The sequence below is a fragment of the Procambarus clarkii genome, chromosome 22 (assembly GCF_040958095.1).
Source record: "Procambarus clarkii isolate CNS0578487 chromosome 22, FALCON_Pclarkii_2.0, whole genome shotgun sequence".
In the NCBI taxonomy this organism is placed as follows: Eukaryota; Metazoa; Arthropoda; class Malacostraca; order Decapoda; family Cambaridae; genus Procambarus; species Procambarus clarkii.
In genome coordinates this window covers 36,746,284-36,773,729 of record NC_091171.1, presented here as the reverse complement: position 1 = coordinate 36,773,729, position 27,446 = coordinate 36,746,284, and the positions used below count along the sequence as shown (strand labels likewise).

General features: G+C 49.3%; 1 protein-coding gene and 1 long non-coding RNA gene across 2 annotated transcripts; one reads left to right on the top strand and one right to left on the bottom strand.

Annotated features, from left to right (window-relative positions):
• Positions 1-1,187: 1,187 nt before the first annotated feature.
• Positions 1,188-27,446, bottom strand: LOC123758893 (protein Asterix-like). Its single transcript, XM_045743664.2, has 5 exons — positions 27,354-27,446; positions 13,438-13,607; positions 8,181-8,289; positions 5,416-5,513; positions 1,188-2,042 (listed from the first exon to the last, which is right to left on the bottom strand). Exons 2-5 carry the CDS (start codon positions 13,488-13,490, stop codon positions 1,967-1,969), a joined length of 336 nt encoding a protein of 111 aa, XP_045599620.1. The 5' UTR covers positions 13,491-13,607; positions 27,354-27,446; the 3' UTR covers positions 1,188-1,966.
• LOC138367364 (uncharacterized) lies at positions 5,392-8,444 on the top strand. The gene is made up of 2 exons (XR_011229330.1): positions 5,392-5,519; positions 5,821-8,444. It is a non-coding gene; the product is annotated as an uncharacterized lncRNA (long non-coding RNA).

Below are 27,446 nucleotides of genomic sequence, written 5' to 3'. Positions count from 1 at the left end.
CTCTCATTCTGCCCCCCCCTCAAAGTAATCTCATTCTGACCCCCTCACTGTACTCGCATTCTGGGGGTCGTGTAACTTTTTGCACATCCTAGTCCATGGGTTAAGGTGCACATCTGTGGTTATCCACAACATTGGTTCGATCGTGCTGTCCTGCTCTAAAGATTATATCATTGATTTATCACATTGTGTACAATATCTTTATACATTTAATATTTTTTATGTTCGACATACAATACTGTGGTGTAAATACTTTCTAATGAAAGGATTCTAAATGGGAAATTGTAAACAACGCCACACCTTAGGGATGGCATGTGACTGAAAGCTTTATTGTACAGATTTTAATGGACAACAAGATCCACGGCATTCACCCTTTATTTGTGCACATGATAGGACATACATTTGTGCATAATTTGATGCAGAAAACCATGGAAAAAGCACTGTTTGAATTTTTTAGTAATATTAATTTAAAATTATCAGTCTTGGAGGAATTCTGCATTATCTAGATGCCAAATTCATTGTACAGGTCACTGGCTAGATTAAAATCCCTATCTTGGACCAGGTTCCCATGTAGTACAAAACCCACTGAATTTATATTCAATATAGTATTGTATAGTGAATATTCTTTGCTTGAGCCAGTGAGCCCAACCACCTTACTGATACATCTCAGCGTAATACTGTAATGGGAAGGAGAGATACTGTATACAGTATAGTAACGGGAGGAACACGCAGTCAACAAGGTAGTACCGATAAAATCCTGATATACCATATAATTCAACATGACAAATGCACTATTGAAAGGAGAAGATAATTATATATTATGGTAAAAGGTTTACTATGAAATACAAAAGTACATATTTAACAATAATACATATGGCCTGTATTAATATATATTTTATACACTAAGTATAGTACTGTATAAACTGTTATACATACTGTACTTACAACCTGTAACTATATTTTAGAAATTCTAAATTCTGATACAGTCAAAATAAGAAATTAAGGAATGATATGTTTCCTTTGTAACCATAAAACAACAACTGTGCATAACTAAGCAAAATGGAAGAGGAGGCAGTCCTAAAAGAGGAATTAACAATTTACTGTAGAATCTGTCTTTATCCCCATGAACGCCCCTCTGATGGAGTAACCACAACTGAAACCTATTCAGGTAGCCCTATCTTAACATGCTCTTCTGATTTGTCCTCTTTCCTTTATGTCTAAGAATTATTAGCCAGCAGTAACTGGTTGGAGTTAATGTAATTTCATGATCAAAAAGATATTATGCAGTTGATGTCACCTCGAAGAAAACTATAAAATCAGTGCTAGTGACTGATAACTTTGCCTGTCATCCGATCAGGTGACAGCCTGGCTCTACTGAATGGACAGTACTGTACTGTACTCCAAAAGTCTCCCTTCCCCCATACTGACTGCCTACCATTCCACTCCCAATTCCCTTTCACTCTTCTATTTCTAACGTGGTGATCAAGTCTTCCTTTTATGTCTAATATGGAGGCTATCTACTGTACTAATGTGGTTGTCACTCGAGGATCAACTCGTATGGTACTTCATATTCCAGGATATTTCAAGCTTTGACCTTCATGCTATTGCCTTTTACACTGGCATGAATGACATGATAATGTTATGGGACAATACAAATTTGTCCATTTGTTAAAGAAAAAAAAAGACAAGCTGCTTACAAGAAACTTTTGGATAGGAAGTATAACACAAGAATTATATAGTGCAGGCTACACAAATTAAAAGATTAACAAACCAAGCCATTTTGTAACTCATGCACATCATCAAATGTTGGCACTGTTCCATATTGCACATCATAATACAAACCTGGCACCATTAGCTAGTTTATTAAAACTAAAATTGTCACTCATTCAGCAGTACAATTTTAATACAAGTATGGTGAGGCAATTATACATTTCCATTCAACCAAAAACAATCGATAATATAGAACTGTTTATATATTGGACCATGGAGGTGTCATTGGCTGTGGGTTTTGAAGGTAGGACATCACAACTGCAGAAATGGACAACCTGAAATGTTAATATAATTAGTAAATTATTTGTGACAAGCAAATAAAAGTATATTTGTTTAATTATGATAATTTACTTTGAAAATCAGAACTATTAGCCAGTAACAATGGGTTGGATTAATGTTATTTAAATTCCATTCAATAACAAAAGACAATTATGTAAGTGTTGTCACCCTTAGGAAAATCATGAGGTCAATGCTATAGTGACTGACAAGTAAGCTCAGAAAACTACTGACAGGGCTCTCCCAAAAATAACAAATCAGAGCAAGAGAGATTGTTGAAACACAGGGAATACAGAGGACATACTCAGCACACAAACACAATAAAGTACATAAATTATTGGGACCATTTGAAGCTCCCAAAATGTACTCTGGAAAGGAGACAAGAGAGGTATCATGTACTGTATACATGGACTGAACTCCAGGTCCAAAATTTGCACAGTATTATAACATAGTGGAGCGAACAATATGGTAGGAAATGCAGAATAGCGCAAGTGAAGAAAAACTGTGCCACAGAAACAGTCATAGAACACTGTATGAATATCCAGGTCCAAAATTTGCACAATATTATAACAGATCATTATCTGTTCTGTTATCTGTTCTTATCTCAACTATGGTATTTGTGCTTGGGGTTCTACTACCCAAAATCACTTACGTCCTCTAATTACCCAACACAAAGCCGCTATTAGAACAATATCCAACTCTGGCCCCAGACATCACTCGGTACCCCTACTCAAATCTCTTAATATGTTAGATATTAAGTCACTGCACATTCTCTCATGTGTATTATACATATATAAAACGCTAAACTATAATGCCAATCCTGATCTTAAAAGCTTCATAGAAGGTTGTAACAGAACCCATGAGCACCACACCAGAAATAAATACAGTTTTGATATTCCTAGAGTACGTCTTAATCAAACTAGAAATGCTCTGCAAATCAAGGGGCCCAGAATGTGGAATGACCTTCCCAACCATGTTAAAGACTGTCCCTCTCTCAACCAGTTTAAGATAAAAACTAAACACTACCTAATAAATTCCCTGTAATCTACCTCACTCCTCTATTGTCAACCCATGTCTGTTATTTTCTTTTTTTTTTCTTTTTTGTAATCAACACTGTTTGTCAACCTATTGTATTTGTGCTGCTTTTTCAGTCATGTTCCCCCTTTTTTTTTTATCTTTATTTGTATTTGTTCTCAACATCTTTTATTCTTTATGCTCAATTAGTATTAAGTTCTAGATATTAATGTTTTTCTTGCCCGAAACGCATTGCGTAATAGTGGCTTTAGGCATTGTATGTACTAGCTCTATCTATATATCAATCCATTAATGTAACATCACTTGTATGTATATACCTTACCTGAATAAACATCTGAATCTGAATCTGAATCTGAATCAGATGATATACCGATGATGATACTTTTCAAAACGCTTGTGCTCTCTAGAGTGGAGTACTGCTGCACAATGACAGCCCCTTTCAAAGCTGGAGAAATTGCTGACCTGGAGAGTGTGCAGAGATCCTTTACTGCTAGAATCCACTCAGTAAAACATCTAAACTATTGGGACCGACTAAAGAGCCTGAATCTGTACTCCCTTGAGCGCAGGTGGGAGAGATACATAATAATTTACACGTGGAAAATATTAGAGGGGCTGGTCCCAAACCTGCACACAGAAATAACATCACATGAGACCAGAAGACATGGAAGGATGTGCAGAATACCCCCGTTGAAAAGCGGAGGTGCAACAAGTACTCCGAGAGAGAACTCAACAACATCAGAGGCCCGAGACTGTTCAACACGCTTCCGCTACACATAAGGGGCATAACTGGCCGACCCCTCACAGTGTTCAAGAGAGAACTGGATAAGCACCTCCAAAGGATACCTGATCAACCAGGCTGTGACTCATACGTCAGGCTGCGAGCAGCCGCGTCCAACAGCCTGGTTGATCAGTTCAGCATCCAAGAGGCCTGGTCGACGACCGGGCCGCGGGGACGCTAAGCCCCGGAAGCACCTCAAGGTAACCTCAAGGTAAGGTAAGGTAGTGGAGCGAACAATATGGTAGGAAATGCAGAACAGCGCAAGTGAAGAATAAAGGTGCCACAGGAACAATCATAGAACACTATGAATATCAAAGGACCACGGCTCCTTAATATCCTCACAGCAAATAAAATAAGTATGGCTGGAACAAAAGTATTTCTTCAAGAAAAAATTAGAGTTTCTTGCAAGAAGTGCTGGACTAACTAGATTGTAAGTGGGAATATGGCCCTGCAGGCCACTCCAAGCAACAGTCTACTGGACCAAGATCTTGCACGTCATGCCTGGCCCAGGCCAGGCTTGGAGAAAAATCCCAGAACCCCCTTATCCAGGTACAAATCCAGATCCAGGTAATGAAATGCCCTTTTCAGGCATGTAGTCAATCGCTCACCTCCCAGTCCTGTTCTCTTCCTTATAGAATATTTGGGGGTTCCATTTGGCTCAACGAGCGGGGATGGCAGGCTAGCTGGGACTTTAGGTGACCTGACCCACCATATGATGGTGGTCAGGCACATCATGGTTCATTTGTTGTCAACTACCATTTTAAGCTGTCATTGCAATCAATCTTAGCTACCTATGTGCTTTAATATACTGTACCTACAATTTTCTCTCATCTTTTTTTTTTTTCATTTCATGTAATCTGTTATTTTTTTGTCTATAAATTTTGCAAGTATTTACCTCCTTAAAATTTTCTTAGATTAAGGACCTGCCCGAAAGCTGCGCGTGCTAGTGGCTTTACAAGACTGTAATTACCATATTTGTATCCTCACATTCCTTATGTACATTCTTGTATATGCATAAATAAATAAATAAATAAATAAATAACCTGTCCTCTTGAAAATAACGTCGCTTTTCGTTCGAATGCATGCTATATCCAAAAATGAACGTAATTTGAAATGAAATTGGCCCACGAAAGTGACATACTGTCGCGTTTTCTCTAAGTCCTCTGGCTTACTTGGAAAGGTTAGGAGAGGAAACTTTCATTTAACGTTTTTCATAGCTTTTGAAACTTGGACAATTTCCTGCCCTCCTAACCTACGAGAGGACCCTTAACTTACTGTTTTGAAACAAAATCCAAAATTTATTTTAATTTTTTGATTTTTAAATTACGTCCATTTTCGGCCATATGGGCAAACGACCAAATTCAGACGTAATTTGTAAGAGGACAGGTTGCACAGTTAGGGTATTTACCCCGTCGCAATGTTTATTTGCCTTAGTACACCAGGTTTTGGCCTTGTGTAAAGTAAAGTATATGTTAAAATGTGACATGCTATGGGGACAGGTTGTACCTTTATGGGTTTAGTAATATACAAATTTCAGAAGAAAACAAGATAAACCTTACATGAAGCTGCTGAGCATTTGTTTCGTATCGTCATTGACTCTCGAGTTGGCAAAGCTGATGCAGGAGCAGTATAGCGCAACCCAAGCACACCACCTCAACTGCAAGTAAGAAATAATGAGTTCACTATAGAGTATCATTTATAACAACAATGTCTAAAATTTCTATAATCATAGTTTTAATAATGCAGTATTTGGAGGATTAAAATTCATAAAGTGAGTAGAAATCACATTCCTCAATATAAGTATTATAAGATTAAAACCCTAAATAAGAAAATGATCCAAGATAAAGTCTGATATTATTTACTTAAAACATGTACTGTACTATATATGTGAAAATTAAGCATTGAATACTGTATAATTAAACATCTTTTTCTGGTAGGCCCTTGATTTACCCATCTTCCACCAGATGACAGCCCTGAGGTTACCTGAGGTTTCAATCAACTTGCCTAAAAGGTCAACACTTCAAAAACGAAGGGTGAACAGGAGCACTGTCCAGAGCGAACGATGCACTAGAACCCTTACCCCAGCCAGGAACCAGGAGATATGGATCTACACATGGCCCAAAGCTGGATCCGAAGAACTCAACTGAAGCAGACTGAGGCTAAAATACTGCACTGCCAGCTATCAAAGATTGATCTACCTTCCCTTCCCGCCCAACCACTTGGGCTAGACAGTAGAGCGAAGGCCCATTTTTTTGCAAGCCGGTTTTCAATCCCCGACTGTCCAAGTGGTTGGGCACAATTTCGTCCCCATGTCCCATCAAAAATCCTTATATTGATCCCTTCCAAATGCTATATAGTTATAATGATTTAGTGATTTCTCCTAATAATTCCTTTCCCTTCCCTTTCCCTCCAGAAAGTAGAAAGGGTGTAAAAAGAGAGGCAAACCGCAAGGAATACAACTAAGAAGATTCCTAATGATCTAGAACTGCACGCTGGAAAGCACGACAGGCCGCATATAGTGTAAATATGCAACCACATCCCACAGCAGCAGCTCAAACAACTAGAGCAATGCTATCAAGGCAATCTTTGAAGACAACACAAATGGTGAAACCAGCTGGGAAGAACCCTGCTCTAAACATAATTACACCTGATCAACCAGGCTGTGACTCATACGTCAGGCTGCGAGCAGCCGCATCCAACAGCCTGGTTGATCAGTCCGGCAACCAGGAGGCCTGGTCGACGACCGGGCCGCGGGGACACTAAGCCCCGGAAGCACCTCAAGGTAACACTGAGAAGAGCTCCAGAGTTGCACAAAAATGGAGACCCTATGCCAAATTTATCTAAAATTTGTGGTCCAACATGATCTATTACAGTATGTACTTATCATTTTGACAATGACATATGATAGAGCAATCATTGGCAAACAATTCCATTTAAAAATCATAATTACAGTATATGACAATTATTGGTGGTCCCAACATAACATAATGACCAGGATTTACACAAACTCAACCATTCTTGACATAAATCCCAGTAAATTGAGGGTACCGGTAGTATAGTCGAGTTCGTTCTTGACTCGCAATCTAGAATTCTGGGTTCAAATCCCAGGCAAGATAGAAATGGCGGGTGTGTATCCTATCACCTAATGTACCTGTTCACCTAGCAGGAAATAGGTACCCAAAAGTCAGTCAGCTTATTGTGGGGTTGCATACTGGGGAGGGTCAGTAATTAGACCCTAGGGATAGGGGGGAAAGGGGGGGGAGGGAACCTGGATACAAACCTAACATGTACTGTATGTATACCCTGGCTGCCAGTCCTCCAACACAATGAATTATTATTATTAATAAATTATTCGCAAAAAATTCTTTTATGATGCGTCTTGATTATGGCATATGATACTGATCACGGATAATTTGGTATTAAAATTATAGATGTACACACACACAACTTTACTGAAACCAAACATTCAAAAGGAGAGAACTTTTTCACCAAGCTTGAGAGAGGAAATGAGGAAGGGATAGTCTCACACCCTCCCTCCCTCTTTCCCCATGCCCAGCATTCAGCCGACTGCTGTTGCTTTGTCACACTTTTGGCTCACTTCACGCTCATGCCATAAATTTTTCAGTAAAGTGAAAATGTATTTTGACTTAATTACAATCTTCGGCACAATAATTACCGAATAATGGACATCCATGTTAGTCACAAGGGTTGAGTTGACGGTTCTCCAACCTCCTATCAATTAAAAAACTAGAAAGATCAGACCTATGTGACAGGTATTGAAGTATTATTAGTGTGACTCCAACTGTACACACAGAAGATGATGCAAGGCACCAACATGGCACACGAGTCAGAATCAGACATAACACACACTAAAATACCCAGCAACAGGCCTGGCCACGTGGACCGAGTCCCAAGCAGTACTGATGTAATGGCAACTCAAAAGGAGAAGCCCTGACTAGGACAACACCCAGAATCTTGAAAAATATTACTGGTGGGAATGGGTAATACAAACTAGCTACAAGGCAGAGAGTTGAGAAACTAAATCAGAATGAATGAACAGCTAAGGGCACACAAGATGGGTGCCTTAAACTGACAAGTGAAGCATGAATATAAACAATACAAAAAGCATGGCTCCCACAGAAAATGTTCCCATGAATGCCAACATCACTTACATACAATATACAGTAGTTCATAAAATATGAGTTGAAAACAAAAAAACTGAGCAAGCTAGTGCCAGGATGAATAGGGATGATAGTGGTAGACAATAGGGATGATACCGTGGGCTTCAGAACAGACCCTATAATGCCAGAAACCCAAAACTTACTCTCATCATTAGACCACACATGCTGAAGATCATGCCTAGTACATTCATGTAGTCAGTAGTTGGATCTTCACCAGGGGCCCCTGGAGTCCCTTGTGCTGATGGTTTGTACCTGTCAATGGTCAAATTACATTATATTGCAGTTGGTATGTATAAAAATGTAATATTAATGTATTATTATTATTACTGTATCAGTAAGGTGTTATTGATCAAATAAGTAACATTAAAGCATGAGTGAGAAGGCAAATAAAATGAATTCAATAAACACAGGTTTTATAATTCTCTTTGCAAGAAGTGATTAGTTATGGAAAATCAGGAGGGAAGATGAGAGAACATATTACAAATACAAACAACAATGAAGTTCAATAATTACTGTACACAAACCCTCACAAAAGTAACATTATTTGAAAAAAAAAATACAGCACTGAATGTAATGAAACACCATTTTCTGGGTGAGCCCAGAGGCTCCCTGGAGCCTACAAGGCTCTCCACAGAAAAGATTTTGAAAAGTTTTTTACTTGTATCGTACTTAAGTATGATTTCCCATTGGGACAAAGCCAGTTAGGTTTATCAAGGTCCCCTCTAGGCCAACTACTAGTCTTTCCCAAGATGCAACCAACAATAGTTGCCCAACTCCTAGGTACTTATTTACCGCTAGGTGAACACAGGCATCGGGCAAAAGCAAACGTGCCAAACGTCCCTGTCCTGCGGCAGAAATCAATCCGGAACGTTTCAATTGCGAGCTGACTGTGTTGACCACTACACTACAGTATTTTGAGGTTATCTTGAGACGATTTCGGGGCTTAGCGTCCCCGTGGCCCAATCCTCGACCAGGCCTCCTTTTTGTTACACCCCCCCAGGAAGCAGCCAGTAGCAGCTGTCTAACTCTCAGGTACTTATTTACTGCTAGGTAACAGGGGCATCAGGGTGAAAGAAACTCTACCCATTTGTTTCCACCTCCACTGGGGATCAAACCCGGAACCTTAGGAATACAAATCCGGAGCGCTGTCCACTCAGCCGTTAGGCCCCCCCTGACACTACAATATTATTCACTACAATGGGTTATTTGTACAAATGAATCGCCATTATCTGTACATTCTTGTAAAGCCACTAACATGCATAGCATTTTAGGCAAATCTTAAAGCTAACGCAAAATTTGCAGTGAATTTTAAATTATTGTACAAGGGAAACAGTTAATCTTAAGAGAACAAATCTACAAGGGGCCGTGACGAGGATTCGAACTTGCGTCCAAGAGCATCCCAGACGCTGCCTTAATCGACTGAGCTACGACATGGTATAAGAATCGTAACCAGAAATTCTTCTGAATTTACTTGGATCCTGCAGCCTCTCCGAGAGACAAACCAGGGGCCAGATTCACGAAAGCACTTACGCAAACACTTACGAACCTGTACATCTTTTCATAAGCTTTGGCGGCTTTGTTTCCAATTATTAAGCAGTTAATGAACCCCGAAGCACCAGGAGGCTGTTTATAACAATAACAACAGTTGAATGGGAAGTTTTCATGCTTGTAAACTGTTTTATAAATGTAACCAAAGCCGTCAAAGATTGAGGAAAGATGTTCACGTTCGTAAGTGGTTGCGTAAGTGCTTTCGTGAATCTGGCCCCAGGATTTTACACAACTCCCCCCATGCACTCGAGCTATGTCAATAGGCCGTTCTACCTCTTCGCCCTTACTTCATTATACACAGAAATCACAATAGCGTGACATCTAAGCTAAGCTAATTGTTAAGCGAGAGGTAAGGTAGTAATAAGGGTGATGAGAAATTATGTTGGAGTGCATTTGTAGATAGTACAGCACTAGATGAGTAATTAGCACAATGTGGGATACTAAAGTGAAGACATTGGGTTAGGAAATTCCACACATTTGGTCTCTCTATATAGAGACCTGCATAGAGAATCTTAGAGATATTTCAGCAGTGATGTTCATGCAGAACATCACAAACATTTTTATTTCATACAATTCGGAAGTTTAAAATCTGAGTTAGTATTAAGGAACAGAGCTTTGCAAGTGTTTATAATGTGAAGAGAATGAAGAGTACGGATTAAATATTTAGTATGTCCAGGGGTATGAGCAAAGAGGCTGTATGTTGTCTGAAAACAGAATTTATTATAGTTGAGGGTATCACAGTGTAATCAACTCTCATACCAGGAACAGTTGAGAGCCACAGCACTAACAACACTTCAAACCAGACATGACTTAGCAGACCTCATTGAAATTTTAAAATACTGAACAATTTGGAGGATGTTGATCCAGATAATGTCTTATAAAAGCTCAACAAACCACAACATAGGACTGAAAACAAGAGATGCCTTTTACCCCCATACGGTTATAAACCCATGGAACTGCCTACCTGCCAAACATAATTGCCCAAACTCTTACATTTTAAAATCCAACTGGAAAAAAATAATCAAGGCAAATGAAGGGACTTTGGACAAGCTTTTCTGTTCTCGTCGAGGCCACTAATACGTTAGTGGCCCTCAGGTAAAGTCAGGTAAAAATCGGTTGCCTTCCCCCTTGACTCCCAATTGGGGATCCTGGGTTCAATTCCCAGTCAGGACAGATATGGCTGGGCACATTTCCTTTCACCTAATTCTTCTGTTCACCTAGCAGTAAACAGGTACAGTAGATGTTGTTTAGATGATTCAGATGTTTATTCAGGTAAGGTATATACATACAAGTGATGTTACATTAATGGATTGATATATAGATAGAGCTAGTACTCGGAAATTAAACAACTGTTGTGGGTAGGATGATATAAATACTGTACTTTGTAAAGAAAACCAGATACAGTACTGTAATAACAAAATATATTTAAATTAAGATTATAGTGCATTTTAAAATCTGGTTATGTGGTCGCTGATGGAGAGTTTCCATAAATACGTAACTAACATGAAACTGGCCGCTAACAGTTTCATGTCAATGGCTGCTTCGGCCAGCTGCATTTAGTTCAATAAACATTTCTGTATATTACCTGTTGATGGTTTTAACAGTTCTTCACACACAGCCTGGCCTTTATACGGGTCATGAAAGGTCTACCAGAACCTAGTGAGTTACTTGAAACACCTAACATTTTTATGCAAACTTTGTACAAAATTATTAATTACTACTATACACTGATAACACAACTGTTGTTTTCCAATAGTTGTGTTAGTCCTACATTGCTTTTTTATCACTAGTAAAACGGTCTGTAATAATGTGTCACCCTGTACACATGACTGTTCACCAATGGATTGGAAAATTTATCTAACCTTACCCAGGCTAACTCAAACCAACCAAGCCTAACACAGCCTAATCTTGGCTAATATATCTTAACGTATCAAACTTTATGGATGGTACTTTTTGGACATGAAATAATTCGACGATGCTCGTTTTCCCGTTTGTTAAGGGGGCATATCATTCTAAATCGTTATAAATTAAAAGTTGTTCAATTTGCTTATTAATTTTTTTATGAAATGGTTATAGAAAGGGCTGCAACTGGTCCAAGTTTCACCATCACACCTAAACAGAAAAGGAGAAAAAAAATACACAACGTATTATGCAACGAATGTTCAACATTCTCAAATAATCTCAGGGAACACATGTGTCAACTAAAATGTCTACTATGTGCTGTAGAAGCACAAACTCTTGTAATAATTGTAATATGTATGTGCAATATAATTATGTTTAAATTTTTTTTTTTCTTTTTTTTTTGGCCAATATTTTTTTCTCGTTTGTTATCAAGGGATTTGCATGAAACTTGCACACCTTGCTCAATGGATGCCTATCTGCAAGGGTGCCAATTATGAACGAAATCTGTCGAAGTCAAGCTCAGCTACAGGTGGCCGAACTTGGATCTTTATTTTACTCTGGAAAGTAATTTACACCTTCAAATTACTTCAGAGTTTTCATTTATTAATCAATTTACATGCAAATTACACCTTATATGTAGCGTTTGTGCTTCTACAGAATCTAGTAGACATTTTAGTCCAAAGTCTATTTGTTTTTATAAAAATTTATAAATATCATATATTGCATATTTTTTTAGAAGGGTAACTTTGAAAAATTATATTATTGCACTAAACACTTTTTTGATAAAACTGATCACTAGAATCCTTTATTATGTGCTTAATTTAATATCTGAGTGTTATAGAAATGATTTTAGTTGACACGTGTTCCCTGAAACTATTTGAAAATTCGTTGCATAATTCGTTGTTTATTTTTTTCTCCTTTTCTGTTTAGGGTGTGATGATGAAACTTGGACCAGCTGCAGCCCTTTCTATAACCATTTCATAAAAAAATTTATAAGCAAATTGAACCACTTTTAATTTTACATTGATATGCCCCCTTAAAACCGTATACACTATACTGTTATGGTAGGATGTATTAGCTTAGGTTAAGCTGTACTGGACTCCATTGGTTTGGGTTAGGTTGATTCTTGGTTTGGTTAGTTTAGGTTGGGTTGAGCTAGGTTATCTTGAGATGATTTTGGGGCTTAGCGTCCCCGCGGCCCGGTCCTCGATCAGGCCTCCTTTTTTGTTACACCCCCACCAGGAAGCAGCCCGTAGCAACTGTCTAACTCCCAGGTACCTATTTACTGCTAGGTAACAGGGGCATCAGGATGAAAAACATTTTGCCCATTTGTCTCTGCCTTCACCGGGGATCGAACCCGGAAACCCTAGGTTAGATAGGTTTTAACATTTGTTTGCGAGTCATCGTGTATGTGGTATGACTTGTATCTGATTTAATATGGTCTTATCTGTCAAAACTAAAAATTAAGTAAAAATCTTATATACCTTCTTGTATATAAATAAATAAATGAGCTTTGTTTAACCCTCGCCATTTCTTTTCAAACTCCAAACAAAATGGGAGTAAAAAATCATTTCAACAAGGCTAGTTTTCTGATAAAAATGTACTACTAAGTTAGACTTGGTTATGTTATATGGATTAGGTTGTTTTATCATTAATCATTATCGTTTTAAGTCTGCTAACTAAGCATCTTGTATACGTAATGACCTATACCCCCTACAGCAAAAATACCGAACTATAATACCCTAAATCCCACCCATATAGGTGTACAGACAAGTAATTCTTTAAACATCACACCAAAGCATTGTACAGAGACAAGAAAACCCATGCCTATATAAGAACGAATTGTCCATATGATGACCTACTAACTTCCTCCCCCCCACACACACAGATCCTCATCATTACACAATAATAACATCTTGCACTACAATATCCCCCCTTACATTCACTTACCTAACAATCTTATCCACTCTCCGTGGGTCAGAGCTGTTGTTTGACGTCTGCATTTTGAGTGGGAATGTTGCTGGCGAGCTGCTCCTGTATGTCGTCTGCTGGTCCACAACAGTGCTGGTGGAGGCCGAGGGTTCCAGGCCACGGGGACCTCCTCGGTTGCCAGATTCAAACTGCGGTAAGTACCAAATTTGTAATAAGAGTAATATATATATATTATATATAATGTATATATTGTTAAATATGACCGAAAAGGTAAGATTAATAATTCTACCATGAATTTTCTCAATATTTCTTATGTTTCTTTTTTACTGTGGATGGTAATTGAAAAATCAATTCTCCAAAATTCATTTTTATTTCTAGTCTGACGTAAGGCTTGAACGCGTTTCGTAATAACTTGTTACATTTTCAGAGACTTTAGTTTATACACACACAACTGTAACCTGAGAACACTAAACAGAGTTTTACTTATGCTAACATTAAACAGCTTGTCTTATATACTCGCATTTGGGTGAGGTGATGTGTTGCAACAGTTTTGGAAGAGGTGAACAAACTTTTGACCAACGCAGAACATGGAACAATGGGTATAAATTGGATAAATGAGAGGGAAGAATGGAAGTAACTGCAAAGGGCCTATTGACCCATACTTCCTCTTGATGCTTCTATATTGGTACGGAGTCTTGAAGTGGGTAGAATATAGTTGTGCATCAATTGGCTGTTGATTGCTGGTGTTGACTTCTTGATGTGTAGTGCCTCACAGATGTCAAGCTGCCTGCTATCGCTGTATCTATCGATGATTTCTGTGTTGTTTGTTAAGACTTCTCTGGTGATGGCCTGGTTGTGGGAAGAGATATGTTTCTTAATGGAGCCCTGTTGCTTATGCATTGTTAATCGCCTGGAAAGAGATGTTGTTGTCTTGCCTATATACTGAGTTCTTTGAGGCTTACAGTCCCCAAGTGGGCATTCGAAGGTATAGACGACGTTAGTCTCCTTTAAGGCGTTCTGCTTTGTGTCAGGAGAGTTTTTCATGAGTAGGTTGGCTGTTTTTTTGGTTTTATAGTAAATTGTCAATTGTATCTTCTGATTTTTGTCTGTAGGGATAACGTTCCTATTAACAATATCTTTCAGGACCCTTTCCTCCGTTTTATGAGCTGTGGAAAAGAAGTTCCTGTAAAATAGTCTAATAGGGGGTACAGGTGTTGTGTTAGTTGACTCTTCAGAGGTTGCATGGTGTTTCACCTTCCTTTTTATGATGTCTTCAACGAAACCATTGGAGAAGCCGTTGTTGACTTGGACCTGCCTTACCCTACAGAGTTCTTCATCGACTTGCTTCCATCCTGAGCTGTGGCTTAGAGCACGGTCGACATAAGCGTAGACAACATTCCCCTTGTACTTGTCTGAGCAGCCAACCCTATGCCCTACCAAGAACCCACCCGAAGCCGGACAGACACCCACCTGGAGCCCGAACAGTCACCCACCCGGAGCCCGCCAGCTGAGTGAACCGGGGCCCGCCAGTTGAATGAACTGGAACCCATCAGTTGACAACCCGTTCTCGCAAATTCGTAAAGTCAATATTGACTTATTAACTACGTGCATAGGTGACATACTAAACTTAATAGATACCCCTAAAAAGATTCATAGAAAACACCGACCTTACCTAACCTTGTTAGTATCTTAAGATAAGCATCTTATTGCTTCGTAATTACAATTATTACTTAACCTATACCTATTATAGGTTAGGTAATAATTGTAATTACGAAGCAATAAGATGCTTATCTTAAGATACTAACAAGGTTAGGTAAGGTCGGTGTTTTCCATGAATCTTTTTAAGGGTATCTATTATGTTAAGTATGTCACCTATGCACATATTTAATAAGTCAATATTGACTTTACGAATTTGCGAGAACGGGTTGCAGTTGAGTACCTGGAGCCTGCCCCGAGCCCGACCAAGAACCCACCCAGAGCCCTACCGAGAACCCACCCCGATCCCTACAGAGAACCCACCCCAAGCCCTACAGAGAACCCACCCTGAGCCCGACCATGAACCTACCCCGAGCCCTACAGAGGTACCCCAAGCCCGAGAGCCCACCCCGAGCTTGACAACCGAGAGCCAACCCTAAGCCCTACCAAGAACCCACTCCCAAGCCCTACCAAGAACCCAGCCCCAAGACCTACCAAGAACCCAGCCCCAAGACCTACCAAGAACCCACCCGAAGCCGGACAGACACCCACCTGGAGCCCGAACAGTCAAACACCCAGAGCCCGCCAGTTTAGTGAACCGGAGCCCGCCAGTTGAGTGAACCGGAGCCCGCCAGTTGAGTGAACTGGAACCCGTCAGTTGAGTACCTGGAGCCCGCCCCGAGCCCTACCGAGAACCCATCCCGATCCCTACAGAGAACCCACCCTGAGCCCTACAAAGGTTCCCCAAGCCCAAGAGCCCATCCCAAACCCGAAAGAGCCCACCCCGAGCCTGACCGGGAGTCAACCCTAAGCCCTACCAAGACCCCACCCCCAAGCCCTACCAAGACCCCACCCCCAGCCCTACCAAGACCCCACCCCCAGCCCTACCAAGACCCCACCCCAGCCCTACCAAGACCCCACCCCCCAGCCCTACCAAGACCCCACCCCCAAGCCCTACCAAGACCCCACCCCCAAGCCCTACCAAGACCCCACCCCCAAGCCCTACCAAGACCCCACCCCCAAGCCCTACCAAGACCCCACCCCCAAGCCCTACCAAGACCCCACCCCCAAGCCCTACCAAGACCCCACCCCCAAGCCCTACCAAGACCCCACCCCCAAGCCCTACCAAGACCCCACCCCCAAGCCCTACCAAGACCCCACCCCCAAGCCCTACCAAGACCCCACCCCCAAGCCCTACCAAGACCCCACCCCCAAGCCCTACCAAGACCCCACCCCCAAGCCCTACCAAGAACCCAAGCCCTACCAAGAACCCACCCCCAAGCCCTACCAAGAACCCACCCCCAAGCCCTACCAAGAACCCACCCCCAAGCCCTACCAAGAACCCACCCCCAAGCCCTACCAAGAACCCACCCCCAAGCCCTACCAAGAACCCACCCGAAGCCGGACAGACACCCACCTGGAGCCCGAACAGTCACCCACCCGGAGCCCGACCAGTCAAACACCCGGAGCCCGCCAGTTTAGTAAACCGGAGCCCGCCAGTTGAGTGAACCGGAGCCCGCCAGTTGTGTGAACTGGAACCCGTCAGTTGAGTACCTGGAGCCCGCCCCGAGCCCTACCGAGAACCCATCCCGATCCCTACAGAGAACCTGCCCTGAGCCCTACCAAGAACCCACCCCGAGCCCTACAGAGAACCCACCCTGAGCCCGACCAAGAACCTACCCCGAGCCGTACAGAGGTACCCCAAGCCCGAGAGCCTATCCCGATCCCAAAAGAGCCCACCCCGAGCCTGACCGGGAACCAACCCCAAACCCTACTAAGAACCCACCCCCAAGCCCTACCAAGAACCCACCCCCAAGCCCTACCAAGAACCCACCCCCAAGCCCTACCAAGAACCCACCCCCAAGCCCTACCAAGAACCCACCCCCAAGCCCTATCAAGAACCCACCCCCAAGCCCTACCAAGAACCCACCCCAAGCCCTACCAAGAACCCACCCGAAGCCGGACAGACACCCACCTGGAGCCCGAACAGTCACCCACCCGGAGCCCGACCAGTCAAACACCCGGAGCCCGCCAGTTTAGTAAACCGGAGCCCGCCAGTTGAGTGAACCGGAGCCCGCCAGTTGTGTGAACTGGAACCCGTCAGTTGAGTACCTGGAGCCTGCCCCGAGCCCGACCGAGAACCCACCCAGAGCCCTAACGAGAACCTACCCTGATCCCTACAGAGAACCCACCCCGAGTCCTATCAAGAACCCACTCTGAGCCCTACAGAGAGCCCACCCTGAGCCTGACCAAGAACCTACCCCGAGCCCTACAGAGGTAACCCAAGCCCGAGAGTCCATCCCGAACCCGAAAGAGCCCACCCCGAGCCTGACCGAGAGCCAACCCTAAGCCCTACCAAGAACCCACCCCCAAGCCCTACCAAGAACCCACCCGAAGCCGGACAGACACCCATCTGGAGCCCGAACAGTCACCCACCCGGAGCCCGACCAGTCAAACACCCGGAGCCCGCCAGTTTAGTAAACCGGAGCCCGCCAGTTGAGTGAACCGGAGCCCGCCAGTTGAGTGAACTGGAACCCATCAGTTGAGTACCTGGAGCCCGCCCCGAGCCCTACCGAGAACCCAACCTGAGCCCGACCAAGAACCTACCCCGAGCCCTACAGAGGTTCCCCAAGCCCAAGAGCCTATCCCGATCCCGAAAGAGCCCACCCCGAGCCCAACCGAGAACCCACCCTCCAAGCCCTACCGAGAACCCACCCCCCAAGCCCTACCGAGAACCCACCCCCCAAGCCCTACCGAGAACCCACCCCCACAAGCCCTACCGAGAACCCACCCCCCCAAGCCCTACCGAGAACCCACCCCCCCAAGCCCTACCGAGAACCCACCCCCCCAAGCCCTACCGAGAACCCACCCCCCCAAGCCCTACCGAGAACCCACCCCCCCCAAGCCCTACCGAGAACCCACCCCCCCAAGCCCTACCGAGAACCCACCCCCCCCAAGCCCTACCGAGAACCCACCCCCCCAAGCCCTACCGAGAACCCCCCCCCCCAAGTCCTACCGAGAACCCACCCCCCAAGCCCTACCGAGAACCCACCCGCCAAGCCCTACCGAGAACCCACCCCCCAAGCCCTACCGAGAACCCACCCCCCAAGCCCTACCGAGAACCCACCCCCCAAGCCCTACCGAGAACCCACCCCCCAAGCCCTACCGAGAAACCACCCCCCAAGCCCTACCGAGAACCCACCCCCCAAGCCTTACCGAGAACCCAGTCCCAAGCCCTGCCGAGAACCCAGCCCAAAGCCCTACCAAGAACCCAGCCCCAATACCTACCAAGAACCCACCCAAGGCCCTACCAAGAACCCACCCGAAGCCGGACAGACACCCACCTGGAGCCCGAACAGTCACCCACCCGGAGCCCGACCAGTCAAACACCCGGAGCCCGCCAGTTTAGTAAACCGGAGCCCGCCAGTTGAGTGAACCGGAGCCCGCCAGTTGAGTGAACTGGAACCCGTCAGTTGAGTACCTGGAGCCCGCCCCGAGCCCTACCGAGAACCCATCCCGATCCCTACAGAGAACCCGCCCCGAGCCCTACCAAGAACCTACCCCGAGCCCTATAGAGAACCCACCCTGAGCCCGACCAAGAACCTACCCCGAGCCCTACAGAGGTTCCCCAAGCCTGAGAGCCTATCCCGATCCCGAAAGAGCCCACCCCGAGCCTGACCGGGAGCCAACCCCAAACCCTACCAAGAACCCACCCCCAAGCCCTACCAAGAACCCACCCCCAAGCCCTACCAAGAACCCACCCCCATGCCCTACCAAGAACCCAGCCCTAATACCTACCAAGAACCCACCCCAAGCCCTACCAAGAACCCACCCGAAGCTGGACAGACACCCACCTGGAGCCCGATCAGTCACCCACCCGGAGCCCGACCAGTCAAACACCCGGAGCCCGCCAGTTTAGTAAACCGGAGCCCGCCAGTTGAGTGAACCGGAGCCCGCCAGTTGAGTGAACTGGAACCCATCAGTTGAGTACCTGGAGCCCGCCCCGAGCCCTACCGAGAACCCACCCTGAGCCCGACCAAGAACCTACCCCGAGCCCTACAGAGGTTCCACAAGCCCGAGAGCCTATCCCGATCCCGAAAGAGCCCACCCCGAGCCCTACCGAGAACCCACCCTCCAAGCCCTACCGAGAACCCACCCCCCAAGCCCTACCGAGAACCCACCCCCCCCAAGCCCTACCGAGAACCCACCCCCCCAAGCCCTACCGAGAACCCACCCCCCCAAGCCCTACCGAGAACCCACCCCCCCCAAGCCCTACCGAGAACCCACCCCCCCAAGCCCTACCGAGAACCCACCCCCCCAAGCCCTACCGAGAACCCACCCCCCCCAAGCCCTACCGAGAACCCACCCCCCCCAAGCCCTACCGAGAACCCACCCCCCCAAGCAATACCGAGAACCCACCCCCCCAAGCCCTACCGAGAACCCACCCCCCCCCAAGCCCTACCGAGAACCCACCCCCCCAAGCCCTACCGACAACCCACCCCCCAAGCCCTACCGAGAACCCACCCCCCAAGCCCTACCGAGAACCCACCCCCCAAGCCCTACCGAGAACCCACCCCCCAAGCCCTACCGAGAACCCACCCCCCAAGCCCTACCGAGAACCCACCCCCCAAGCCTTACCGAGAACCCAGTCCCAAGCCCTACCGAGAACCCAGCCCAAAGCCCTACCAAGAACCCATCCCCAATACCTACCAAGAACCCACCCAAAGCCCTACCAAGAACCCACCCGAAGCCGGACAGACACCCACCTGGAGCCCGAACAGTCACCCACCCGGAGCCCGACCAGTCAAACACCCGGAGCCCGCCAGTTTAGTAAACCGGAGCCCGCCAGTTGAGTGAACCGGAGCCCGCCAGTTGAGTGAACTGGAACCCGTCAGTTGAGTACCTGGAGCCCGCCCCGAGCCCTACCGAGAACCCATCCCGATCCCTACAGAGAACCCGCCCCGAGCCCTACCAAGAACCTACCGAGAGCCCTACAGAGGTTCCCCAAGCCCGAGAGCCTATCCTGATCCCGAAAGAGCCCACCCCGAGCCTGACCGGGAGCCAACCCCAAACCCTACCAAGAACCCACCCCCCAAGCCCTACCAAGAACCCACCCCAAGCCCTACCAAGAACCCACCCCCAAGCCCTACCAAGAACCCAGCCCTAATACCTAACAAGAACCCACCCCAAGCCCTACCAATAACCCACCCGAAGCTGGACAGACACCCACCTGGAGCCCGAACAGTCACCCACCCGGAGCCCGACCAGTCAAACACCCGGAGCCCGCCAGTTTAGTAAACCGGAGCCCGCCAGTTGAGTGAACCGGAGCCCGCCAGTTGAGTGAACTGGAACCCGTCAGTTGAGTACCTGGAGCCCGCCCCGAGCCCTACCGAGAACCCACCCTGAGCCCGACCAAGAACCTACCCCGAGCCCTACAGAGGTTCCTTAAGCCCGAGAGCCTATCCCGATCCCGAAAGAGCCCACCCCGACCCCTACCGAGAACCCACCCCCCCAAGCCCTACCGAGAACCCACCCCCCCAAGCCCTACCGAGAACCCACCCCCCCAAGCCCTACCGAGAACCCACCCCCCCAAGCCCTACCGAGAACCCACCCCCCCAAGCCCTACCGAGAACCCACCCCCCCAAGCCCTACCGAGAACCCACCCCCCCAAGCCCTACCGAGAACCCACCCCCCCAAGCCCTACCGAGAACCCACCCCCCCAAGCCCTACCGAGAACCCACCCCCCCAAGCCCTACCGAGAACCCACCCCCCCAAGCCCTACCGAGAACCCACCCCCCCAAGCCCTACCGAGAACCCACCCCCCCATGCCCTACCGAGAACCCACCCCCCCATGCCCTACCGAGAACCCAACCCCCCAAGCCCTACCGAGAACCCACCCCCCCAAGCCCTACCGAGAACCCACCCCCCCAAGCCCTACCGAGAACCCACCCCCCCAAGCCCTACCGAGAACCCACCCCCCCAAGCCCTACCGAGAACCCACCCCCCCAAGCCCTACCGAGAACCCACCCCCCCAAGTCCTACCGAGAACCCACCCCCCAAGCCCTACCGAGAACCCACCCCCCAAGCCCTACCGAGAACCCAGCCCCAAGCCCTTACCGAGAACTCAGCCCCAAGCCCTACCGAGAACCCATCCCGATCCCTACAGAGAACCCGCCCCGAGCCCTACCAAGAACCTACCCCGAGCCCTATAGAGAACCCACCCTGAGCCCGACCAAGAACCTACCCCGAGCCCTACAGAGGTTCTCCAAGCCCGAGAGCCTATCCCGATCCCGAAACAGCCCACCCCGAGCCTGACCGGGAGCCAACCCCAAACCCTACCAAGAACCCACCCCCAAGCCCTACCAAGAACCCACCCCCAAGCCCTACCAAAAACCCACCCCCAAGCCCTACCAAGAACCCAGCCCTAATACCTACCAAGAACCCAACCCAAGCCATACCAAGAACCCACCCGAAGCTGGACAGACACCCACCTGGAGCCCGAACAGTCACCCACCCGGAGCCCGACCAGTCAAACACCCGGAGCCCGCCAGTTTAGTAAACCGGAGCCCGCCAGTTGAGTGAACCGGAGCCCGCCAGTTGAGTGAACTGGAACCCGTCAGTTGAGTACCTGGAGCCCGCCCCGAGCCCTACCGAGAACCCACCCTGAGCCCGACCAAAAACCTACCCCGAGCCCTACAGAGGTTCCCCAAGCCCGAGAGCCTATCCCGAAACCGAAAGAGCCCACCCCGACCCCTACCGAGAACCCACCCCCCAAGCCCTACCGAGAACCAACCCCCCCAAGCCCTACCGAGAACCCACCCCCCCAAGCCCTACCGAGAACCCACCACCCCCAAGCCCTACCGAGAACCCACCCCTCCCAAGCCCTACCGAGAACCCACCCCTCCCAAGCCCTACCGAGAACCCACCCCCCCCCCAAGCCCCACCGAGAACCCACCCCCCCAAGCCCCACCGAGAACCCACTCCCCCAGGCCCCACCGAGAACCCACTCCCCCAAGCCCCACCGAGAACCCACCCCACCAAGCCCTACCGAGAACCCACCCCCCCAAACCCTACCGAGAACCCACCCCCCCAAACCCTACCGAGAACCCACCCCCCCAAGCCCTACCGAGAACCCAGCCCAAAGCCCTACCGAGAACCCAGCCTAAAGCCCTACCGAGAACCCAGCCCAAAGCCCTACCGAGAACCCAGCCCCAATACCTACCAAGAACCCACCCCAAGCCCTACCAAGGACCCACCCGAAGCCGGACAGACACCAACCTGGAGCCCGAACAGTCACCCACCCGGAGCCCGACCAGTCAAACACCCGGAGCCCGCCAATTTAGTAAACCGGAGCCCGCCAGTTGAGTGAACCGGAGCCCGCCAGTTGAGTGAACTGGAACCCGTCAGTTGAGTACCTGGAGCCTGCCCCGAGCCCTACCGAGAACCCACCCTGAGCCCGACCAAGAACCTACCCCGAGCCCTACAGAGGTTCCCCAAGCCCGAGAGCCTATCCCGATCCCGAAAGAGCCCACCCCGAGCCTGACCGGGAGCCAACCCCAAACCCTACTAAGAACCCACCCCCAAACCCTACCAAGAACCCACCCCCAAGCCCTACCAAGAACCCACCCCTAAGCCCTACCAAGAACCCACCCCCAAGCCCTACCAAGAACCCTGCCCTAATACCTACCAAGAACCCACCCCAAGCCCTACCAAGAACCCACCCGAAGCTGGACAGACACCCACCTGGAGCCCGAACAGTCACCCACCCGGAGCCCGACCAGTCAAACACCCGGAGCCCGCCAGTTTAGTAAACCGGAGCCCGCCAGTTGAGTGAACCGGAGCCCGCCAGTTGAGTGAACTGGAACCCGTCAGTTGAGTACCTGGAGCCCGCCCCGAGCCCAACCGAGAACCCACCCTGAGCCCGACCAAGAACCTACCCCGAGCCCTACAGAGGTTCCCCAAGCCCGAGAGCCTATCCCGATCCCGAAAGAGCCCACCCCGAGCCCTACCGAGAACCCACCCCCAAGCCCTACCAAGAACCCACCCCCCAAGCCCTACCAAGAACCCACCCCCCAAGCCCTACCGAGAACCCACCCCCCAAGCCCTACCGAGAACCCAACCCCAAGCCCTACCGAGAACCCAGCCTCAAGCCCTACCGAGAACCCAGCCCCAAGCCCTACCGAGAACTCAGCCCCAAGCCCTACCGAGAACTCAGCCCCAAGCCCTACCGAGAACCCACCCCCCCAAGCCCTACGAGAACCCACCCCCAAGCCCTACCGAGAACCCACCCCAAGCCCTACCGAGAACCCACCCCCAAGCCCTACCGAGAACCCACCCGAAGCCGGACAGACACCCACCTGGAGCCCGAACAGTCACCCACCCGGAGCCCGACCAGTCAAACACCCGGAGCCCGCCAGTTTAGTAAACCGGAGCCCGCCAGTTGAGTGAACCGGAGCCCGCCAGTTGTGTGAACTGGAACCCGTCAGTTGAGTACCTGGAGCCCGCCCCGAGCCCGACCGAGAACCCACCCAGAGCCCTACCGAGAACCCACCCTGATCCCTACAGAGAACCCACCCCTAGTCCTACCATGAAAACACCCTGAGCCCTACAGAGATCCCACCCTGGGCCCGACCAAGAACCTACCCCGAGCCCTACAGAGGTACCCCAAGCCCGAGAGCCCATCCCGAACCCGAAAGAGCCCACCCTGAGCCTGACCGGGAGCCAACCCTAAGTCCTACCAAGAACCCACCCCGAAGCCCTACCAAGAACATACCCAAAGCCGGACAGACACCCACCTGGAGCCCGAACAGTCACCCACCCGGAGCCCGACCAGTCAAACACCCGGAGCCCGCCAGTTTAATAAACCGGAGCCCGCCAGTTGAGTGAACCGGAGCCCGCCAGTTGAGTGAACTGGAACCCGTCAGTTGAGTACCTGGAGCCCGCCCCGAGCCCTACAGAGAACCCAACCCCCCCGAGCCCTACAGAGAACCCAACCCCCCCGAGCCCTACAGAGAACCCAACCCCCCCGAGCCCTACAGAGAACCCAACCCCCCCGAGCCCTACAGAGAACCCACACCCCCCCGAGCCCTACCAAGAACCCACACCTCCCCGAGCCCTACCAAGAACCCACACCCCCCCGAGCCCTACCAAGAACCCACACCCCCCCGAGCCCTACCAAGAACCCACACCCCCCCGAGCCCTACCAAGAACACACACCCCCCCGAGCCCTACCAAGAACCCACACCCCCCCGAGCCCTACCAAGAACCCACACCCCCCCGAGCCCTACCAAGAACCCACACCCCCCCGAGCCCTACCAAGAACCCACACCCCCCCGAGCCCTACCAAGAACCCACACCCCCCCGAGCCCTACCAAGTACCCACACCCCTCCAAGCCCTACCAAGTACCCACACCCCCCCAAGCCCTACCAAATACCCACACCCCCCCAAGCCCTACCAAGAACCCACACCCCCCCAAGCCCTACCAAGAACCCACACCCCCCCCCAGCCCTACCAAGAACCCACACCCCCCAAGCCCTACCAAGAACCCACACCCCCCAAGCCCTACCAAGAACCCACACCCCCCAAGCCCTACCAAGAACCCACACCCCCCCCCCCAAGCCCTACCGAGAACCCCCCCCCCCCAAGTCCTACCAAGAACCCACACCCCCCCCCCAAGTCCTACCAAGAACCCACACCCCCCCCCAAGTCCTACCAAGAACCCACACCCCCCAAGCCCTACCAAGTACCCACACCCCCCCAAGCCCTACCAAGAACCCACACCCCCCAAGCCCTACCAAGAACCCACCCGAAGCCGGACAGACACCCACCTGGAGCCCGAACAGTCACCCACCCAGCGCCCGCCAGTTGAGTACCTAAAGCCTGCCCGGAGCCCCGACCGACAACCCACCCCGGAGCCCCGACCGACAACCCACCCCGGAGCCCCGACCGACAACCCACCCCGGAGCCCCGACCGACAACCCACCCCGGAGCCCCGACCGACAACCCACCCCGGAGCCCCGACCGACAACCCACCCCGGAGCCCCGACCGACAACCCACCCCGGAGCCCCGACCGACAACCCACCCCGGAGCCCCGACCGACAACCCACCCCGGAGCCCCGACCGACAACCCACCCCGGAGCCCCGACCGACAACCCACCCCGGAGCCCCGACCGACAACCCACCCCGGAGCCCCGACCGACAACCCACCCCGGAGCCCCGACCGACAACCCACCCCGGAGCCCCGACCGACAACCCACCCCGGAGCCCCGACCGACAACCCACCCCGGAGCCCCGACCGACAACCCACCCCGGAGCCCCGACCGACAACCCACCCCGGAGCCCCGACCGACAACCCACCCCGGAGCCCCGACCGACAACCCACCCCGGAGCCCCGACCGACAACCCACCCCGGAGCCCCGACCGACAACCCACCCCGGAGCCCCGACCGACAACCCACCCCGGAGCCCCGACCGACAACCCACCCCGGAGCCCCGACCGACAACCCACCCCGGAGCCCCGACCGACAACCCACCCCGGAGCCCCGACCGACAACCCACCCCGGAGCCCCGACCGACAACCCACTTGGGGCCCGACAGAGAACCCACTTGGGACCCGACAGAGAACCCACTTGGGACCCGACAGAGAACCCACTTGGGACCCGACAGAGAACCCACTTGGGACCCGACAGAGAACCCACTTGGGACCCGACAGAGAACCCACTTGGGGCCCGACAGAGAACCCACTTGGGGCCCGACAGAGAACCCACTTGGGGCCCGACAGAGAACCCACTTGGAGCCCGACAGAGAACCCACTTGGAGCCCGACAGAGAACCCACTTGGAGCCCGACAGAGAACCCACTTGGAGCCCGACAGAGAACCCACTTGGAGCCCGACAGAGAACCCACTTGGAGCCCGACAGAGAACCCACTTGGAGGCCGACAGAGAACCCACCCCGCGCCCAACCTTTCATGGAGAAAATTGAACACCAGGCGACAAAAATAATTGCAGAATGAGGTCTAGTTTCATACCTTGAACGGTTGAGGGTCACAGGGCTAACAACACTGCAAACTAGGCATGTCAGGATGGATCTCACCGAAACTATTAAAATATCGACTTGAATCGACTTGAGAATGGTCCAGGACGGACCGAAACTCGTCGTCCCTTCAACTTCTAGTGTGTGGTCTGGTCAACATACTTCAGGCACGTTATTGTGACTCATCGCCTGCCTATTAAAATATTGAACAGTTTCGAAGATATGGATCCAGAGAACTTCAAAAGGTCAGATGGAACACAAACAAGGAACAACGGTTTCAAGTCCAACAAGCCGCAGTGTAGGACTGAAAACATAAGCTATATTTTCACCCACAGGGTTATAAACCCATGGAACCGCCTATCTGCTAAAGCAGTAAATAACATAACACTTGAATTGTAAAATCCAATTTGAAAAAAAATCGGAACAAATGGGGGACCTGATCTGCTACCAGAAATTTTAGCCAAATATCCCCAGTCTGCTAACTGTAGGTAGTAACCGAGTGATTGTAACCTATCCACCGCTGCCCACTGGATGGGGGGCGGTGTGCAGGACAAACATAAATTGTGACACTAGCTCTCCACATATGTCAGGTGCTTAATTTAGAACCTGTACTTGAGGTCGATCTCGAACCCATTGTTGATGTGACGACTTATATTGAATTTTGTAACTAATTCATCAAGATTGTAACTTGCTTAGCTAAATGAATTGTGGGGTTCAGTCCCTGAGCCCATTATGTGCCTCTGTAACCCTTTCCACTACCGCCCAGCAGAGGTACAACAGGTACTCAGAGAGAACTATCAACATCAGAGGCCCGAGACTGTTCAACACGCTTCCACTACACATAAGGGGCATAACTGGCCGACCCCTCACAGTGTTCAAGAGAGAACTGGATAAGCACCTCCAAAGGATACCTGATCAACCAGGCTGTGACGCATACGTCAGGCTGCGAGCAGCCGCGTCCAACAGCCTGGTTGATCAGTCCAGCAACCAGGAGGTCTGGTCGACGACCGGGCCGCGGGGACACTAAGCCCCGGAAGCCCCGGTAGCCCACAAGATGGGTATGGGGTGCATAATAAACGAACTAAACTAACATTGATAGGCATTGTTCGAAGCAAACTCCATACGCAAAACCCCATTATATTATATAATTCTATATACTGTGTATATATAAGATATAAATATGTCAAAAAGAATTATCACTCTTACCTGGAGCAATGTTGCTGATGGAAATCAGCGGTACATGTTGTCGCGTTGGCGGCAGCGACAATACTGAGCGCCTGAGCCTTCAACCAACCGCCG